At 30.5% G+C, this 19790-nt stretch overlaps 3 protein-coding genes across 3 annotated transcripts; 2 read left to right on the top strand and 1 right to left on the bottom strand.

The window, feature by feature from the left end:
- Positions 1-7188: 7188 nt before the first annotated feature.
- LOC127904297 (zinc finger protein GIS3-like) lies at positions 7189-7890 on the top strand. The gene has a single exon (XM_052447147.1). The coding sequence runs from the start codon at positions 7222-7224 to the stop codon at positions 7789-7791; it is 570 nt and encodes a 189-aa protein (XP_052303107.1). The 5' UTR covers positions 7189-7221; the 3' UTR covers positions 7792-7890.
- A 3405-nt stretch (positions 7891-11295) lies between these two features.
- Positions 11296-14284, top strand: LOC127904281 (uncharacterized). The gene is made up of 2 exons (XM_052447025.1): positions 11296-11322; positions 13678-14284. Exons 1-2 carry the CDS (start codon positions 11296-11298, stop codon positions 14050-14052), a joined length of 402 nt encoding a protein of 133 aa, XP_052302985.1. The 3' UTR covers positions 14053-14284.
- Positions 14285-17041: 2757 nt separating this feature from the next.
- Positions 17042-17632, bottom strand: LOC7495227 (uncharacterized). Its single transcript, XM_002320281.1, has one exon. The coding sequence runs from the start codon at positions 17630-17632 to the stop codon at positions 17042-17044; it is 591 nt and encodes a 196-aa protein (XP_002320317.1).
- Between the last annotated feature and the right edge of the window lie 2158 nt (positions 17633-19790).

The raw sequence follows: 19790 nt of genomic DNA, 5'->3' as shown, positions 1-19790 counted from the left end.
AATACATACATACAATTCTTGATACTCTCTTTGTTGTTATTATGGTATTAGATTCTCTCCCCCGAACCCTAATTATTATTCTGATCATGTTATTTTTCCACGAGTTTTCTGCATCTTTTCATCCGAGAGCATCTCCAAGAAATGATAGCGTTTGGTATTTAAGATGTGATGAGCATTTTCTAGAGGTGCTTAAGAAAACAGTAATATTTGTATTATTTCACTCTACTTTATATCACCAAAATCAAATAATTTAGATATTATAAATGATAGGCTAGCATCAAACCCAAGCACATTTACACCGTGGTGTGTTTGTGCTGACACGTGCTAGTGTAACGCACCCAAAATTTCATGAAAATTATATATTTTTATTTTTCTTGATCCAATATTTTTTTATAAAAATATATTGATAAAATTTTGATTCATCACCGTGACGGTTTCAACGAAAATTATACACACATGGTACCAAGGTTTTTTTAACAGTAAAAAGAGTTACATTAATAAAGGTAAAAATCAAGTTACAAGGCAGGTTTTGTCTAGAATAGATATGCTATAAGGAATTCAATTCAAACAAACGATTGTCTCATATTATGATTCCATGATGTCACAAATAAACTAAATTCATGTAGCATGAGACAAGAGGGTTTTTTTTTCAAAAAAGAACATGGTTAGTAAAAAATATATAAAAAATAAAACAATTAAAAATTTATTTTCTAAACTAGCATAATTTTATGAAACGAGCATGCATGCATGACCTGTACAACCATAAAATTACGGTAATAAATACTATTTTTTCAAGTTTTTATGATTGGTTGCACATATCATAATTGTTAAAATCACGAGTTGACTCGTAAAATCATACGATTTTACGAGTCAACATGTATCTAACATGCAAAATCAGACTAAAAACTCGAAAATCAGTAAAATCAAACTTAACTCGTGCAAAATCGGTAAAATCTGTCCGATTTTACGAGTTTACTAAATTTGTGATATGAACCAAGTTATGTATACAATTGGCCTTAAAATATTTGCTTACCAGTTTTTCAATATTGAACATATCTTTCAAACCGTATATTGGATAGAGCTGAATTTTACAGGAAAATATTAGGCACGTGAAAATATATTGTGGTAAATGTTGAGGTCAAATGGAGTTCGAGAATATAATATTTCAAAGGGTCATAGTTAGTAGATGAATCTTGTTAAATCTGTCAAACTAGACCTTCATGTATTGTTTGGGATGTATCTGGAGCTACCAGTTGAATTTTACTACAATTAAAGTTAAGCTGGAAACTAGACATTTGAAACTTTCCAACCATATATCGTAGGCACAGTAATTCATCCAGACAAGAGAGAATGACATGTTTGAAATTAATACTCAAATCTGTCAAGAATATGCGAAAATTAGATATTCGGGCTACATGGAAGAATTTTAACATGAATATTTTTTTTATTATTCTATTATTTATTTATTTATTTATTTTTGAATAATTATTTTTAATCTGAATTTTTTCTAGCGCATTAGACATTGTTTAGGGGGTTATTTCATTATTGAATTTATGTTAGTTAATTACTAGTTTAGGCTCATTAGCTTGCAATGCAAAAAGGGTACATTGAGACTTATTATAATGGGAACAACCAAGTTGAATTAAATTACATTAAAATTTGACAAAGTGAGTCAACAACCAAGTTGTCACCAAGTTTATGTGTATTTCCTACCATTCAGTGATTCTCCTATATTGAGAAGTTTTGTTCTGAGACTTTTTATTTCTCTATATCATTAATTTATTGATTCATACTATCGAGATAATATGAATCAATAAATTAATGACATAGAAAAATAAAAAGTCTCACAACAAAACTTTTCAATATAGAGGAATCACTAAACAATGATCGAAATAAAATGAGAGATAGTATGAATCAATAAATTAATGACATAGAAAAATAAAAAATCTCAGAACAAAATTTAATATTATTTAGGGGATTATTTCTCTACTTTTTATTTCTCTCATTTTATTTCGACTCATTGATTATAATATTGTTGACTCACTTTGTCAAATTTTAATGTAATTTAATATCTTAACTGAAATTGTCAATATATAAATAGTTAAAAAAATTACTTACAATTTTATGATCTAAATTTACAATTCCAATTTATATTATAGTTTTTATATTATATCAAAAAAATATTTTTAACAATCTTGACGCAGATCACACTCCACATCTTATTTGATCTGCATGGACAACTTTTTTATTTTATACTATTTTAAAAAGTAAGTTTAGAAAAACTCCATGGAACAGTGTCTTCTTATCCACTAATTTAAGAGAATTATATATCACCATCAAGCCCAAAGGCAGGGAAAACTCTAAAATGGATTAAAAAAAATCAGGTATGCTACGACACTTGGATAAATCCAAACCCTCCACGAGGTTTTTTGAGAAAGCGTAATGTCAACAAAAGCATGATTATGGGAGGGCTTATGAAAAATCCAAACCCCTCTTTTAACTATTTTTATATTTTAAAAATAATTTAAAAATAATTTAAATTTTTTTTATTTTAAATTAATATTTTTTTGACATTTTTAAATTGATATACTAATATTAAGAATAATTTTTAAAAAATAAAAAAATATTATTTTAATATATTTTAAATAAAAAATATTTTTTAAAAAAACGAAGGATAATAACAGCGACAGCGAGCCTACCCAGCCATGCGCGGGTTGTAGTGGCCGACAGCCTCTCTTGTCGATGAGCTAAAGACTAATAGCGTCCCAGCACGTCTTGTTGATAAAGATTAGCATGCAAAGGACAACAAATGATTTTTCGCTTTTTTTTTTATAAAAAAAATAGAATATGATTCTTTTCAACCGGAATGTTAAAAAATTTTGATTTTTTTTTAAATTATTATTTTTTATTATTTTAAATTATTTTGATGTGATAATATTAAAATAAAAAAATATTTTTTTAAAAATAATTATTACAACTATCCCAAACCACCCCTTATTCTCTTTAAAATTGAAATCCTTGTATCTTTGACTAGATGTTTTGCTCCTCTGAATCTTGGTTAGTTATTATAAAATTAATATGAAATAATTTATTTTTTAATATTTTTAAAATATAGTGTAAAAATTTTATGACTTAAAAAAATTAAAATATTGATTGAGAATAATTCAGTCACAGTTAAAAATTTCTTTTAACCATGACTATATATTGAGGAGTACCTTCCGACGACTGAGTGGCCAGCCAAGGGTATGCTGTGAAGTTTCAAAGGGCTCACTTCTACTCGGCAGCTAAAATCTTTAATCTTTAGTTGCAAGGGCTCGCCATGTGCGGTCGAGTATGTTTTGAAATCGTGATTTTTAAAATTTTAATTATTTTATTTAAAATTAATTATTTTATTATATATTTTTAGATTATTTTCATATACTAATTTTAAAAATATTTTTTTAAAAATAAAAATATTATTTTAATATATTTATAAATAAAAAATATTTTAAATAGTAATTGCTACAACATCTCAAATCACATAAAATCTTAATAATTAGTGAGTTGAACAATGATTGATTGTGACGCAGTGAATAGGAAGATACCAGGTTATTCAGTATTCAAAGATTCTACAAAATAAAACACAGTAAACTATATAAAAAAAAACTCCAAATTTGAATGTTTTTGAATAATATAATAATAGAGGCCAAAAGCCTACAAACAAAATAAATAGTTACTCTAGTTAAGGCTAAACTAGAAAATAAAATAGACTAGAAATTCAAAATTAATAATATAAATACAAAAAATAAGGAAAAAAAACGAGAAATTCTTAATTCCTAAACAGGAGCAATCCAAGATGATATTCTGCATATTCAAAACATAAAAAAAAAGCCCATAAATGGATCTTTAGTGTGGATTTTAAGCTTGAAAACAGTCTTTAATGGCAACAGGCGATAACACCATGAATTTAAAATTACAATCATAAAATTAAAGGAACTATATTGTTTTTAGATTCCTTTAGATTAAGGTTTAATGATAAATAATATAAAGAAGTGCTTTATACTTAAAAAAAGAGATAGAAAAAATAAAATCATATAATAGTCGCATAATAATAATGTATTTTTATCATTAAAATTAACTGAAAAAATCAGTTAAAAAAGTTTTGAAAATAGTGTTTTATTAAACAATCTAAAAGAATAAGTGTAATAATAAATGTACCATGGTACATATGCTTAAATTTAGATTGAAAAACAAACTTCGCATCTTTAAAAATTACTAAAGTAATGATTACTCTTTTAATAATTCATCTTTGATCCTAACCTCATACTAAACACAATCTTAAAATAAAATTGTATAAAATCAACGAACAATCTTTGATATTTATTTAGTTAGTCTAGCTACAAAAAAATATTATAATATAGTTTCTCAATTAAATCTCAGCTTAATTAAATGTTAATTCTTGACACATGTTATATACGTGTTCACCACTCTCCATGTATAGTGGGAATTTTTTTCTCGATCAATAGCTATTTTTAGTCAATATATCACTAATCGTCCCACCAACAACAATGTCTAACACTACAATCGAAAATAAACACCAATATTTTCATCAATCAATCATAACATCACTCTTCATGTTCGAGGTGAGCCGATGTGTTCTAAGTCTACAAATATCTTAGGTCACTAGTTAAAAACAGTCTTCTCAGATCACAAATCTCTACCCAACTATTCTTTACATGTTCTCTCAACTTTGTTTGATGTCGTAAGACTCAATTTTCTCTTGTATTACACTTACTTTCAAGTTTTTATTATATATTGTTTCTCTCATGTCATTACTAACTTAAGCATTAAAGAGTTTCTCGTTCTATGAAAAACTTATTTTTTTAGAATACTCAAGTCCAAACTTGAAGCTCAACTCACACGTCTGGCCAACAGACAATGAAAAACCTAATTTATGTGTGAATTTCTTCTTAACTTCATTATTGACGTCGTTTATGGGAAACTAAACAAAAAAACAATTCATTCTCTTTCATTACTCTTTCCATGGCTGAAGAAACTCCAAGTCAAGGGAGAATAATTAATCTCCCTACTACAGTCTACAGGGGCTCCATCTCCTTTATGTCTTCAATAACTTTCTCATCAGGAGCAGATGCTCAATTATGTTGTCACAGAGATACAACTGCATCTTCTTACTCTTTCTTCCACACAACAACAAGCATCAATAAGTGTGCAATGACAACTCCAATTCCCTAAAAAGACAAGGTATAATGACATGCAAGCAAGTAACACTAATACTCCTACATTTAGAATGAGGTATAAAAATTGTTTTCACACGAAACACTCTAAACTATACAGTCATCATTGATCTACATTCGAGTCTCACTTATGCAAAAAAAAAAAAAGATTTAGGTGTGAGACAAGCTCTATAACTTCTAGAGTTTGTGAGCAAGAACACAACCCCTACTTTGTCATAATTAATTGCTCTCTAAAGATTGTGTCTTTGTAAAACCTAGCTCGGACAACTACAAAGGACTTACAGACACTCAAGAACACATATAAAATATGAAAAGTATCATAGAACTGATCACATAAGATATTGATGTTATGTGCAAAACAATTTCAACAATATTTCATGAATTTGCATGAGCATGGTTCCACAATCTAAAGCCCAACTCTATTATCTACTTTTATGATCTTAACTTTAAACTTACCATCGACTTCAGCTCAAGCATTCCAACTAGAAAAATCACAACAGAGCCTTTCACCATCATACAGTAGAGGATGAGAGCATTAAGGCTTATTTCCAAAGATTCAACAAAGAGGTGTTCAATATGAAAAACTCATCGAGCCTATTTCCATATAAGTCTTGATTAATAAAGTCTAAACTATTTCTTATAAGAAATGTTATAAACTCTCATTGACTGGAATCTTGATCAAAGCATCAAACAAACAATGAAGAATTATATCAGGATAGAAGAAATCAATGTGACAAACAAGGACACCCTTGTTTCCACTCACAAGCAGAGTCTTCATGACACCATTAGTCTCTCATAAGAGCATCCAAAAAGAAAGCCAAAGAGCACATCTATGATCACCTAAAAATCTCTAAGCTCATGACTACATCTTTAACCACCACATAGAATAAGGTGTTAGTTACTATCAAAGTGAAAGAACTTATGCAATATCCATCCTCCATGAAAAGTGGCACGAACACGAGAAACCCTAACAATTTCTGTCTTTTTCACCATGATCATGGACATGACATTGAGGAATGTCACGTCATAAAAAGGATATAGAAATATTGATTGCAAAATGGTATCTCTAATAGTTTGTGAGAAAAAAAAATTAGAGCAACAAACATAAGAAGTCTGCATACTTGATGGGCTACCCGAGATCAAATTATCCACAGATTATCCAATGCATTGTGTTTCTATCTTTTAAATTTTTAATAAAAAAATAGTAACTTTTCTCTATATCTTCATGTCTCTAAGAGGATATAGAAATTTTGATTGTAATAGGGTACCTCCAACAGTTCATGATAAAAGAAACAAAATCAGAGCAAGAAATTAAAGAAATCTGCACAGTTATTGAGTTATTCGAGATCAATTAATCCCTATATTAACCTATGTATTGTATCTCCATCTTTTAAGTTTTCAATAAAAAATAGTTTTTCTTTATATCTCAAAAAAATATCATTATAAAAAATCTTCATGTCTCAAGACTGTATCTCTATGAAAAGTCTCCATGTCTTCAAATATGTCTCAAGATGTATCTCTATGAAAAATCTTCATGGTCTCCACAATAGATTGTCTGCAGGTCCCCGTGACCATTTATCTCCGGGTCCCTTTAGGTCTCCATGACTAGTTATCTCCAAAAAGATTAGGGATCCTTTTAGAAAAAAATTGTTGACAAAATTTATTTGAAAAAATCTCATACGCGAAACATTAACGTGTAGACGTGGCCACAAAATCACGATCATTCATCTTTCATGTAGATATTTTCATGCAAATGTACATGTAATATTTGTACAAAATAAGTAAATATTCTTCCCTTTTTCTCTGCTAAATAAGTCTTTCAAATATATTATTTGAAAGATTTATGGGTGTACACAAATGAAATTAAACAACATTTTTTTCTGCATCATGTAATGGATGTGCGAAAATTGGAATCACTATTTCCCTATAAATAGGGTGCATACATACCCTCGTATATGCACATGAAATTCGAGTCCTCTAGACACACATGGCAGAGAGCTCAACCCCGTTCCAAGAATCTGACCATAAGGCCACATCAAAACTAAAGCTTTTCGGTTTTCCATTGACTGAGCAAGATGAAATCCTATCAAAAACAGAAAATACTTTAGGAAACAGGAAATTCGAGTGCCATTTTTGCCACCGAGCTTTTGCCAACTCACAAGCACTAGGAGGCCATCAAAATGCTCACAAAAGAGAGCGCCAAAGAGCAAGACGTGCCCAATACCTTTGTGACCGACGCCTCACGGCAGCTGCACAAGTTCTTTGCTCACATGCTGTCAAATCACCACCCCTCATTTATCCAAGGGGATTGATCACTAGCAATAGTACCGCTGCTGCTGTTGAATTTAGGCCCCAAATAGCAAGTGATTACCCATCTCAGCCCTTGTTGTTTCCTTCATCTCCTCCTGATCATCACTCTCCTTCTCAAATTTATATCGCACATCCATTACATGATGCAGATACGATGCCATCTTTTATTAAAGTTCCTGGTAAATTATGTTCCAATGATGACGATGTAGGGGTTGATCTCTGTCTCAAACTCACTCCCTCTGGTTAGATGATCAGATCGAGTGCCTGTATGTGCATGTTGTGAAATTTTGTCTTTCCATGGAAATATTTTTAATGTTTATGAGTTTAAACTTCGAAAATTTCTTGATGCGAAAGCTCTATATATGCATGTGCCATTTTGCTCCATTTTAGTTTATGAGTTTAAACTTCGAAAATTTCTTGATGCGAAAGCTCTATATATGCATGTGCAATTTTGCTCCATTTTAGTTGCTCCTAATCAAGCATGTCATGTGTCATTTTGGCCTAGCTGCCATCGTAACAAATCAACAAGGAAGGTAGTTAGTTTATGTTTGCTGCTGATCCTATGAGCAAGCAAAAATAGTAACTCAATGCTGCTGTCAAAGAACAACGTCTTGATATAGATTTGAACCATTACATAAAGAAGGTATACAGAAATTGCTTTGATGAACTTGATCTGTTTCTAATATCGTTAACGGTTTGAACACTGAAATTATTCAAATCGAAGAAGAGGATTTCTATTTTTCTCTCATTGTTTTTTCAAAACATCCTTGAAAAAACTATGATATTACCCACCAGAATCATTTCAATTTTCTAAAGATGTATGTTGTAGAAAGAAATGGAGTTCGGAATGTCAAATCTCTCCTTGACGACATCGTTTCTAATCAACAAGGACAAATATAGAACAAGCGCTACAATGTCCAAGACTAAACCATCCATTGTTGATGTTTTTTTTAATGCAGCTCTGAAAGTGAACTCATCTGTAAAGAGAGAGAGAGAGAGAGAGCAGTCGTACGAATGCTTCTTTTTTTTTTAATCTTTTCCTTTAAATGACGCCGCGCTAAGGCCCCACTCCTTTTTTATTCTTTAATATATTTTTTAGCAATCTTTTATATTGAATTTTCATCAGTTTGCTGATAAATATTTTTTTAAATAACACTACACATCCTTGAAATTATGTTAAATAACATTATAATATAGTATTAAACATTAAAAAAATAAAATCCATCGCATAAATTTAACTAAACTAAGTTTTTATTTTACTTTATACTAGTCTTAATAAAAATATTTCCAATAACACGTGAAAAATTTCATAAATAAATGTAAAATTAATAATTATTAATTTATAGATCTGATGTCCATGATTAAAAAAATGTAAGAAGAAAAATATTAAAAGTTAAAACAAAAAAACAAAACAAAAAAAAACAATGCTTTTATAAGTTAGTTTTAGTGCTCAGTGGTCTAACACTAGAAGCTGCAAGGCTGCTTTGCCTGATCTATTGCACACGTGTAATTTAAAATTTATTTTTTCATAGTGGTAATTTAAAATTTATTTAGTGTTCATGTACATGTTCCGAATAAAAAAAAGTTACAATAGAGATTCAGTGATAATATATAGATTTAGTAGTTAATAATGTACACAGTCAATAATTACTAAACTATGAAATCTCTCTTTTTATATGTAAATTTAATTAGAAATTGAAAAGAAATTAGAGTTTTTATGATTGGATTGATGATTTTGACTGGTCTAAATGAAACAAGTTCCATGAACAGCACGAAACTCTGCAATACTTGAATTAGTGTGTGTATATAAAGAAATAAAATACAAAAACAGAAAAAATAAAGTGAGGGTTAGGGAGTGTGTATCTGGTTTGATTTTCAGTGGTTGCTCTCATGGTCTTTGCTGGCTTTCATGCCCTTTGGCTAGCTTTTCTTGTTATGAATTGCTCTCTAGTTATGCTTATGTATGGCAATGTTATGGTTGGCTAGAATTACCTCTTGCTTGAGTGTTCGGTGTATTTATACATTTAAAACTTGAATTTTTTTCATGTATTCTTGGTGAAAAGATGAGTTTAACTAGCCATGATAGCTCTTGATTGATATGCAATGCTATGATTGTTGTGTAATGTATACTTTTAGTAAAAAATATTGGTATTATATGTTATTTTTGTAGAAAAATTACATGCTCTGCGTAAAAAAATATATATAAAAAAACCGTGTGTATACATAAAAAAATTTATGAAAAGTTTGTGCAGTAAAAGATAGTATAAAAGAGCGTGTCAGGTAGGATAAGTGAAACCGGGTTTAGATATAACTTTAGGCTAAAATTTACAGCAATTTAGGTTAACCCAAATGGCTGGAAAAAGTTTTTTTGTTTTGAAAAAATTTCACTCTTTTTTTCCTATTCACTACAAGATTTTATAGTTTTATCGATGAAAATATTCTATCGGTATGTGATTCAGAGTTTGTCGGTAATTTTTTTACCGACTAAATCGTCAATGGAAAACGTCCATCGGCTTACTATTCGTCGGTAATACCGGATTCCTCCGCTAAGTCTATCAGTTAAAAAAAATATTAAAGATGGTTTACAGACGAAAATAGTGCGCAAAAAAAAAACTCTCACTTTAAATATACCGATGGAATGTATCCGTCGGTGATAGTGTCATATCCAGTAAATATTTTTCAGCTCACGGTTAAATGCCAATGAATGATATCTTTTTGTAAATTTATCGGTGAGTGTGACATTTCCACCACTATGTGAAATGCCGAACTTCATCCATATGTAAAAGCATTTGTAAATGGTTAAACATGAAAAGAGAATTACTAGCTCCAAAATTGCTAGCACTTTATATTTGTAGACTACTCCAAAATCGGCCCTTTCTATCTAAATCGAGAAAGAAATCTCTAATTCCTACGCGAGATAGAATCCTTGAAATATAAGGTTTGATGAGATTCATGATAACACCATTCAAATCAAGCCAAGCCCCTCAAAACCCAACAGTATGAATTGATAAATCAAAATCTGCTTAACATCACATGAAAAAAAAATAGAGCGACGAATTCTTTTCTCAAATTCTCTTGTTTTCTTTTCATGTGACCTGACTTTCTTGATATCGTTGTTTTTAGTGATTATTATGATAGTTGGAAGAGATGAAGAGGCGATCGAAAGAAAATATTTTGCCTTTTCATTGGTGTCATGAATTGCTGGATTTTTTTTTTTATGGCGATCGATGGTTATGGTGCGACTGTGTTTGTGGGTTGTTGATGAATTAAAGGATTTCTTTTATTTAAATTGAAGGTTTTTAATTTGTTAAAAAAAAGAGGAAAGGGAGAGATGGAAATCTTAGTGAAGGGTGATGAGAGAGAAGTCATGTCTTCCCACGGTGTAATTACTCAATTAATCTTCTACTTAAATTTTTTAAACCTTTCCATTTTTGTTTTTGTATTTTTGAACATGTTTTTCTTTTTTGTTAATTTGAGGTTTAGGAGGGGTTATTTTGATCTTTCAATAAATAAAGAAAAAAAAGTTATAGACACGTGTGAGTCATGCGTAGGCACATGAGGTGCCCCGTTGCATTTGTGCGGCGCCTCACGGCTGCCAAAAAATACCTTCTAGGATGTTTTTCGATTCCTCATAGCAGAGCTAACCATGCTACGTGGCGCGTGTGAGTCTATTCATGCCGGTTTGGTCCCAATTTGGTTTTTCTTTTCTTTGGTTTTCCTTCTCTTTTTTTCGTGTAAAAATTTAAAAGCAATGGATATTTCAGTGTATAACTTGCACGTATGACCCACTTACAAGATATTGTGGCTGTGTTATTTACAATATATTTTTTTTCATCCATTTTTTTTTCTAATATAGCCCTTATTTAACCAAATTGTAGGCCAATTTGTTGGGAAATTGTGGGATTGAAAACCGAGAGATCAAATTGCAAAACACAGAAGGAATTAGTGGTTTAACAAAGTTTGAGAAAAATGTTTATTGTAGTCCTCAGACTTTTCAAATTATAAATATTGGATCCCTTCAATTTTCAAATTTCAAGGGAAAAGTTGATTTTGAACCCAAACTTTATTTTTCTTATTTTTTGGCCCCTGTTTGAGAAAAGTAGGAGAAAGTCGTCGAAATTCGGTGCTAGAGAAAAAATAATTTATATTGGCATCGATCTCGACCACAAAACAGTAGATATTGGCATCAAATAGTTCTATTTTATTAGGGGAGTTCATATCATATGTTTTTTTTTTTACGTTAGAATTGCCTAGAAAAATTATATTTGAGCTTGGAAAGATTTTTGGTTTCTGATTTTGGGATCATTTTTTTAGGTTTTTAGGCCATAAATAAGTTTATCAGGTTGCCTAAGATGTTTTTCTATGTGTTTTGAGTCAAAAATAGGTTGAAAATAGCTTTTGGGGTCGAAAATACTTCTCCTTTGATTTTTCAGTCACCATAATCGTTGAAATTTGGGTAATGTCAGACAACGCATTTTCTGACTTATTATTTTTCGAAAACAATTGTGGCAGGTGACATGTCATCTTCCCTATCTTAAAAAAAAGAAGCTCATGCACGAGGCCTCTTAATAAAAGGATCAGGCCCAGTAACGCCTGATTTTATTTTATTTTTTTAAAATATGTTATTAATTAATACTTTTTTTAATGTATTCTTTTAAGATTATCTCTTTTGTTTTGTTTATTTAGTCTATTTTAAAAGTGGTTACTTTTTAGTTATTTTATATGCATTTAATTTTTTAAGAGATTATTCTAATTTATCTATAATTTTTTTTACATTTCTTATAAATGAAATTTATTTTTTAAAATAAAATATATATTTTTGAATAATATTTTTGATATGTATGACCTTGTATAATATTTGTTTTTGTTATTTATTTTATTCAATCAATTTCATATGCGTCTATTTTTATTATCGCTTGATTAAATAAAAAATTGATCTTAATGAACAAAGTCATTAAATATAATCGGGTCAAAGGTTCAAGTTGCGAGGTCGAATATCTTAGTCTATATTTACCTTTTAATTGTTCATTTTTTATTTTTATTTATCACTAATGACTTTTTTTTTCATCTACTAACATATATAATTCTTAATTTATTTGATTAGAAATATACATAAGTTTTTTTATTTTTACTTAGAGTTTTTTAATGTAAAAATAAAACCATGTAAAAAAAATTTGTTTATATAATTTTTTTATAAAAAAATTGATTAGAAACGAGACTAGAGTCAAATAGCTAATATATTATTATATTTTAGAAGAGAGGAGTAGAGGTGCATGGATCACTCAAAATTTTCATCCTTGGGCTGCCAGCACCTAAATCCTTACATGCAACCCGCCTATAATACATGGTTTTTTTTATGAAGAATTACTTGAAAATATATTAAAATAATTTTTAAAAAATTTATTTTATTTTTCATATCAAAAATACAAGGAAAAATTAATTTGATATTTTTTTTATGTAAAGTGTATTTTTAAAAGGCATAAAAAAAACAAAATTAAAAATGTAATGACAAACAGCCTCCTCCAATAACATATGTTGCTCCAAGGTGATTAATTACTATTATTATAGTTATTTAAAAGCTCAGATTGTTGCAAGGAAAACTGTTTTCCCGTAGAATCCGGATACCTTGTGGCCAGTTGGTCTTCATGGCAGACAATTTCTCTCTCGGAGTGAAGTTAATAACTAATAATTTAATTACGCTAGAATATAATATGCATCAGAATCAGAGGAAAGGTTAGGAGGAAGACAGGAGGTTTCGTGACTTCACCTTTCCTGCAATCAAAGATCGGCAATTCCGAGGTAGTCCACTGCCCGAAAACGTAACCTTACAGCTCAACAGTGATTAAAGAATCGAAAAATTAAAGGAAAGCGTACTTATGATTTGATCTCTCTAACATATTCTCCTCCCTTTCTTTCTCCTTTATGTATGAGTAAGAAAGTTGAGAATATTTCAACCCTAAAAGGCTACACATAACAAAATGGGCAAAAAAGCCTCCATTAAATAGAGGTGTTCTGCTCCCTCTGCTCCCTCTGCTTTAGAATCAGAGTCTATTCTATTCAGTGACTCCAGTTATTTACCGCTTTCATCTCACATCTTCAGTTTCCTTGCCCCAAGTATAAACAAAAACCCTAGCTATCGTCTATCTCTCTTCTCTTCTGTGCAATCAAAGCTCTCCAATTAGTGAACATGGACGGGTACGGGTACGGGTCGGGTCAAAGGGGTGACAGAAGGCTGGAGATTGTGAGCGGGAAGGGTTTTGGGTTTGGCAATAGCAACCAGATCTTCGCGACTCGGCCACACTCACCCAATGTGGCATCGATTCCGCCTCGGCGGAGTCTGAGCAGTTCGTCAAAGCCCTGGGGGGGGTTGACTGATCCTGAAATGAAAAGAAAGAAACGGATTGCCAAGTACAAGGTTTACACGGTGGAAGGTAAAGTCAAGGCTTCTTTGAGGAGAGGGATCTGCTGGATCAAGAACAAGTGCTCTAAGATCATACATGGATACTAGTTGGAAATACCGGCGGCTCTGATTCTTACACGTCAGATGCACTTTCATGTCTTGTGGTTCCTGATGGAGATGTGGCGGGCAGCATTGTTGCTGGAAATTGGTAAGCACTGGCATCGATTTTTTCTAAACCTTAAACGCTGGATCTCTGGGTGTTTTTGGTGGGTCAAATATTTACGGGATTCTTTAAGTTGGGAGATTTTCATAGATAATAGACTTGATTGCTGTTTTCTTCTTCCTCTTCTTTTTGTATGTATGCAATGGCTTAGATTGCTGCTTTTTGTTGATCACAACTGTTCTACGTTTTTATTTGTAATTTCGATCAAAGATTAATACGAAATCTTGCAAAGCTCCTGAACCAGTCCTTCATTAGTACACAGGTTCTTTTGGCTCAGCAAAAAAGATGAGTGAGAGAAGAAAAAAATTAAGTATTTATTATTAATAATTCACTTCACATAATCATATAACATAATTTAATCTTCCTATGATCCAATCTGTTCTTAATCTTCCAGCTCTCTCTAGTTTCAATTATTCAAGTATGGGAATATAAAAAATAAAAAAAAAACATGAAGGAAGGGAAAACCAAACATGTAGAAGAACGATTGCATTGCCTTCTCTATCATACGGATACTGCAGTTGGATAGATGAACAAACAATTGTGGAAACAATCGACCATTAGAGCATCTCCAGAGATGCTAAATGGAAAGCTAAAAATAAAAATAAAAAATATTATTTTGGCTTTTCAAATTTATTAGTGATAAATAAAATGTTATTTTACTATTTTTTTTATAAAAATATTATTTCTAAATATCTTGCAAAAATATTAAAACACTTTTTATTCCAATAATTTTTATTTTTTTAAGATTTATTTTTCTTTGATTTTTTTAAAATCTATATATTTTTATTTTATTTTTATAAAATTATCCTTATCTCATTCTATCAAAACATCCTTGTCCTAAAAATGAAAGTAGAGTGATTTTCTTTATCTTTTCAACAATATGCTTTTTTTTAATCATATTCTTCGAATTATTTTTATTTTTTATCAAGACATTTATTAACGCAAATATTCACTAAGGATTGGCGAGTCTTCTAAAATCATGAGGTCGTCAATCAAACCCAGTAATAAGACACCAAGAACCCCCTCGTTCAAACCCGGATAAGCATCGATCGGGCCACGAGAGAAAAATCTGACATTTTTCTCCGGTTCTCTCCAGTCTTGTGGGCCAATTAAGGAGCCGATGTACCTAACCCACATTCCCTGAATCGAGAGTCCACTGTTTATCGAAGAGTCATTTTTTTTCTTCTTTTACAACGATTTTTTATCTGGTATAAAGGTTTTTTCAACGTATTTATAACGTATTTATGCAGTTGAAAAATTTTAATATATATAATTAAATAAATCAAATAAAATTTAACGATATCTAAAAATAAAACTTGAAAAATCAAGAGACAAATACATATCAAAATATTTAATTTTGAAAGAAAAAACATTTACCCCATTATGTTTGGTAAATTTATTTATTAAAATATTTTTTTATTCAAGCAAATAATAATAGAAATAGAGACATAAATTAAATTTATTAAATAAAATAAAAGGAGAAAAAACACGATGTAAGGTTGTACATGTTAGAAATATTATTTGAAAATAAAAAAAATATTTTAAAAATAAAATTCATCCATACAAAAAATAAAAACAAATTATAGATGAATCACAAAAAAATCTTCAAATTTAAATACATAACCAAAAAAATAATTGTCATTTAAAAAATTTTCTAAAAAAAAAGAGAGAAAAGTGGTACTAATCTAAATATAAAAAATTTAGAGGAAAAAACATACAAAAAATCTTTAATTTAAAAAAAAAATAGAAAAAAAAAGAAGCAAAGGCTAGACATTGTTGGGTCTGGCCTGTCCTGGCAGGCTTGCGTGACTGGGTCTTTTATTTATTTGCAAATGGAGCGGACGACAAATTTTTTTGAAAAAACAATCATACGACGTGTCGTCTGATTTGTCTAAATTTCAATCATTGTGGTGGTCGGAAAATCAAGGCTTAAGTTTTTTTTATATAAAAACTATTTTTCAACCTATTTTGACCCAAAACACCTATAAAAAAAACCTTAATAATCATGATAAATTTATCTATAACCTTAAAAAAATTCAAAAAACCATCTTAAAAACCTAAATTAACTTGAAATAAAAAATTAACCTGAACTCATATATGAATTTTCATGAATTTTAAAAGTAAAAAACCCTTAATCTGAATACTTACATATGAGTACAAGCTCATTGCCCTTTATTAAGTATATATGTTGAAATAACTTAATTTAAGAAAACTCTGGACTGCAGTACGCATTTTCATCTCTATCATCTGAAATTGCAAGCGTAAACCTTCTTATGTATAAGAATTTTTTTCAGAATTGAATTCTGATGTGTCACACTGAAAAGAAAAGGAAAAAGAAACGTTGAACATGATGCGTACAAGACAAGAAATTATGTTCTTGCGCAATTTTGCTTCACGACAATATTATGTTTATTCATTAAGGAAATATCTGGATTCATGCCTATACTTCAAGCAAAATTACAACAGTTAAAATATCCTCCCTTCTTCTTAATAATATACGTATACCCAAATTACAGAACAACGGGAGAAAAAAAAGACAAATAAATATCCTCTTTTCTTCTTCTTCTTCTTCTTCTTCTTCATATTATTATTATTATTATTATTATTATTATTATTATTATTATTATTATTATTATATCCCAGATCTTCATCACCCAGCTCATCATGAAATAGCTAATTTCCTCAATATTGTTTCTCTTCATTAATTGATTGAAAAAAACACGATAGAAAAATTTATTAAAACCTGATAAAGTTTTTCAAATGCAACCAACCCAATGCTATTCTTGTTTTTGGCCCTTTGCCTTAGATGAAACATGCATATATGCAAACAAATTAACGGAACTAGTTTCAACTTTAATGACCTCTGACATCTCTTCAAATCTTATGTTGAAGCTTCATTTGGCCATAAAATTTAGCAATGAACTCCTCAGCCTTCATGTCTATCTTTTCGTCCCCGAATTTATCATCATAATAACTATCCTCATCATCTTCATCGCTCTGATCATCAAGCTCTTGAAGATTTTGGGCCGATGCGTATTGGCTAGTTTGACCAGACGATGATCCTGTGCTTTTTGGGGCCGGTGACCAAGGTGGGGTAAAAAGCTCAAATTGTTCAACATCCTCGGATGCCGCGGAAGGTGCATAAACCTTTGATTGTTCAACAACCTCCTTGGATGTTAAAGGTGCCATCGGTGCCCTGTCCCCAATGCTACGTTGGGCTGATTGGTTGCTGTTAATGTGCAAAGGGCGCATGGAAGACAAGAGTTTCTTCCACTTTGAGACAGCATCGGTGTGGGCAGTTTTTGATTTGCCAGATTTTAGAGAGAGCATATAATTTGCCACCCTAAGGATGTGCATTGGACTCCGCTTTTTCTTCGTCGGCTTTGGGTCGACGCCATCTCGATGGCCTCCGTTGTCGGTAACTGTACTGAAAATATCAATGACAGCACCTGATCGATGTTCCATTAATTAATCGGAGGAAAGGGAAAGGAACAGCCTGACCTGCCTTAATTAATCAAGGGCTCTTCCCTGCAAAGTGCAGGGGGAGAACAGATGACCCTTAAGAAAGGAGTAACAAATATGGAAGGTATACATTTATATGTGGAGTAAGCACCATGGAGAGCTCATTTATATATATAACCAAGAATGTAGGGAGGTTAAACGCGTAATGTTCGTAATGTTTGTTTGAATTGTAGAATTAATATGCAAAAAAAAAAAAAAAATTTTGATGGGTTGTATACATATTAACTTGATTTTTGAAATTAATTGGTTGCGGAAAACAAATATAAATTTCCCTAATTTCTACGATCATCTCTTGTATTTACCAATGAATATACATATTGGATCCTTCATATGCTCTAAAAATGTTATTGTAGTAGAATATTATATATGTGATTCCTGTAATATTCCTTAATTAGACACTTCGCCATTGAAGGGCAAGAGGAACGTTTCTACCTCCTTATCTTAACCAAGTCTCTTTCACGACGAATGGATTTAGGTCCCCTACGTTCCGAGGAAAGCTAGTCCACAAACTTCCCTTTAAAGGAGGATTGTTGCTATCGACTGATCTTAGATTTGTTTGTTTTTAAGTTTTAAAATTATTTTAAAAAAAATTAAATTTATTTTTTGTTTTATAGTAATATTTTTTAGTTTTTTTTTATTTTCTGATGTTAAAAATAATTTTTAAAAAATAAAAAATATATATTATTTTAATATATTTTTAAATTAAAAAATACTTTAAAAAATAACCACAACTACACAGGATACCTCTAATCAATTCAAATAAATCATAAACAGCGTTTTTTACCGGATGTTTTGCGGTGGGGAAACGGAATATTATTATGATACATGGTAGAAATTCTTACCACTAACCAGCTTGCCAGTTGCTGTCCTATATATAAAAAAATAATTGCAGTGCTTGCGGTGAAATAACTTGCATGTGATGGACTCCTATTTAATAATTGAAATTTGAAGTCAAGGTAACGTTTTTAGCATTATTATTATTATTTTATCCTCTTGTGTTGGTAGTGTTTGAGAGGGTAGAAATAATATTTTTTAAAAGTATTTTTTATTTTAAAATATATTAAAATAATATATTTTTTAAAAAAAAATTATTTTTAATATAGTAGATACGATTCAAAATCATAAAAATATTTTAATTTAAAACAAAAATAAATTCAAAAATTTTAAAAAATAGTTTTTAAATAAAAAAATTAAAACAAACACGGAGTTACTAATTGAAATGAACACGGAAATAACGCTTCATCAGTGACTCTTTATTTTTTGTTTTAATATATCAAACACGCTCAGTGACTCAGTCAACTTGGTTGAGCAGAAAGATGCGAAGAAGATTCAAATGAGTTGGCAGGCAGAATGGTTATAAGATCTAAACTTGAAAGTTTTTTCGTTTCTTTACGTGTGATGCGACGTGCAGGCAGTATTTTAGGCAAAAATAAAATAAAATAAAATAAAATAAAAATGGGAGGATTCTATTTCTAGAAAACAAACAAATCCAGCGGCTCCCATACATTTGCCACCGCATGTTTCTCTGCTTGGTTGAACTGGTCTTCTCCAACTCTGAGACCCAACAAGCAAGGCCATTTGCCTTACATGCAGTCAAATCAACAAAAACAGATTTAGTATCTTTTATGTGAATCAGTGGCCCTAAAACATGGGTCCTTAAAATCAGTGCAGCCCTCATTATATTTTAGGGTATGGTTACCCACCTTTTATATAATTAATCCGGCGGTGATTCCTAAATTCATACTTGGACCTACATACATAAATGTCGTGACAACATCATCAGTTATATATATAAACATTTATCATCTGCAGGGTATGAATATAATTACTGACCATGTTCCGTACTAAACAGCTACCTTGCATCATACAATTAGAAGGGGATTGCTTGATATACATAACTGGGATAAAGTGATTTACGTGAAGCAACTATTTATGCCTAGTTTGGTATATTGAATGTCATCTCGCACGCGGATCATCATTTTCACTTATAGTTCAAATTAAGGCTGCCTCGTACGTGTTGAGGAACAAATACCATAGAACATAAGAATTTGGTTTTTTTTTATTATTATTAACGTGGGTGTTCGGGTCAGCTTGTGCGCAC

The sequence above is a fragment of the Populus trichocarpa genome, chromosome 14 (assembly GCF_000002775.5).
Source record: "Populus trichocarpa isolate Nisqually-1 chromosome 14, P.trichocarpa_v4.1, whole genome shotgun sequence".
Taxonomy (NCBI): Eukaryota; Viridiplantae; Streptophyta; class Magnoliopsida; order Malpighiales; family Salicaceae; genus Populus; species Populus trichocarpa.
The sequence above is the reverse complement of the archived record's forward strand: the minus strand, read 5'-3'. Positions and strand labels throughout refer to the sequence as shown.

Coding starts and splice junctions, on each gene's coding strand:
- LOC7495227 (XM_002320281.1), bottom strand. CDS start 17,632: ATGGAACATCGATCAGGTGCTGTCATTGATATTTTCAGTACAGTTACC.
- LOC127904281 (XM_052447025.1), top strand. CDS start 11,296: ATGGATATTTCAGTGTATAACTTGCAC. Junction 11,323..13,677: donor TTTCAGTGTATAACTTGCAC/GTATGACCCACT, acceptor CAAAAACCCTAG/CTATCGTCTATCTCTCTTCT.
- LOC127904297 (XM_052447147.1), top strand. CDS start 7,222: ATGGCAGAGAGCTCAACCCCGTTCCAAGAATCTGACCATAAGGCCACA.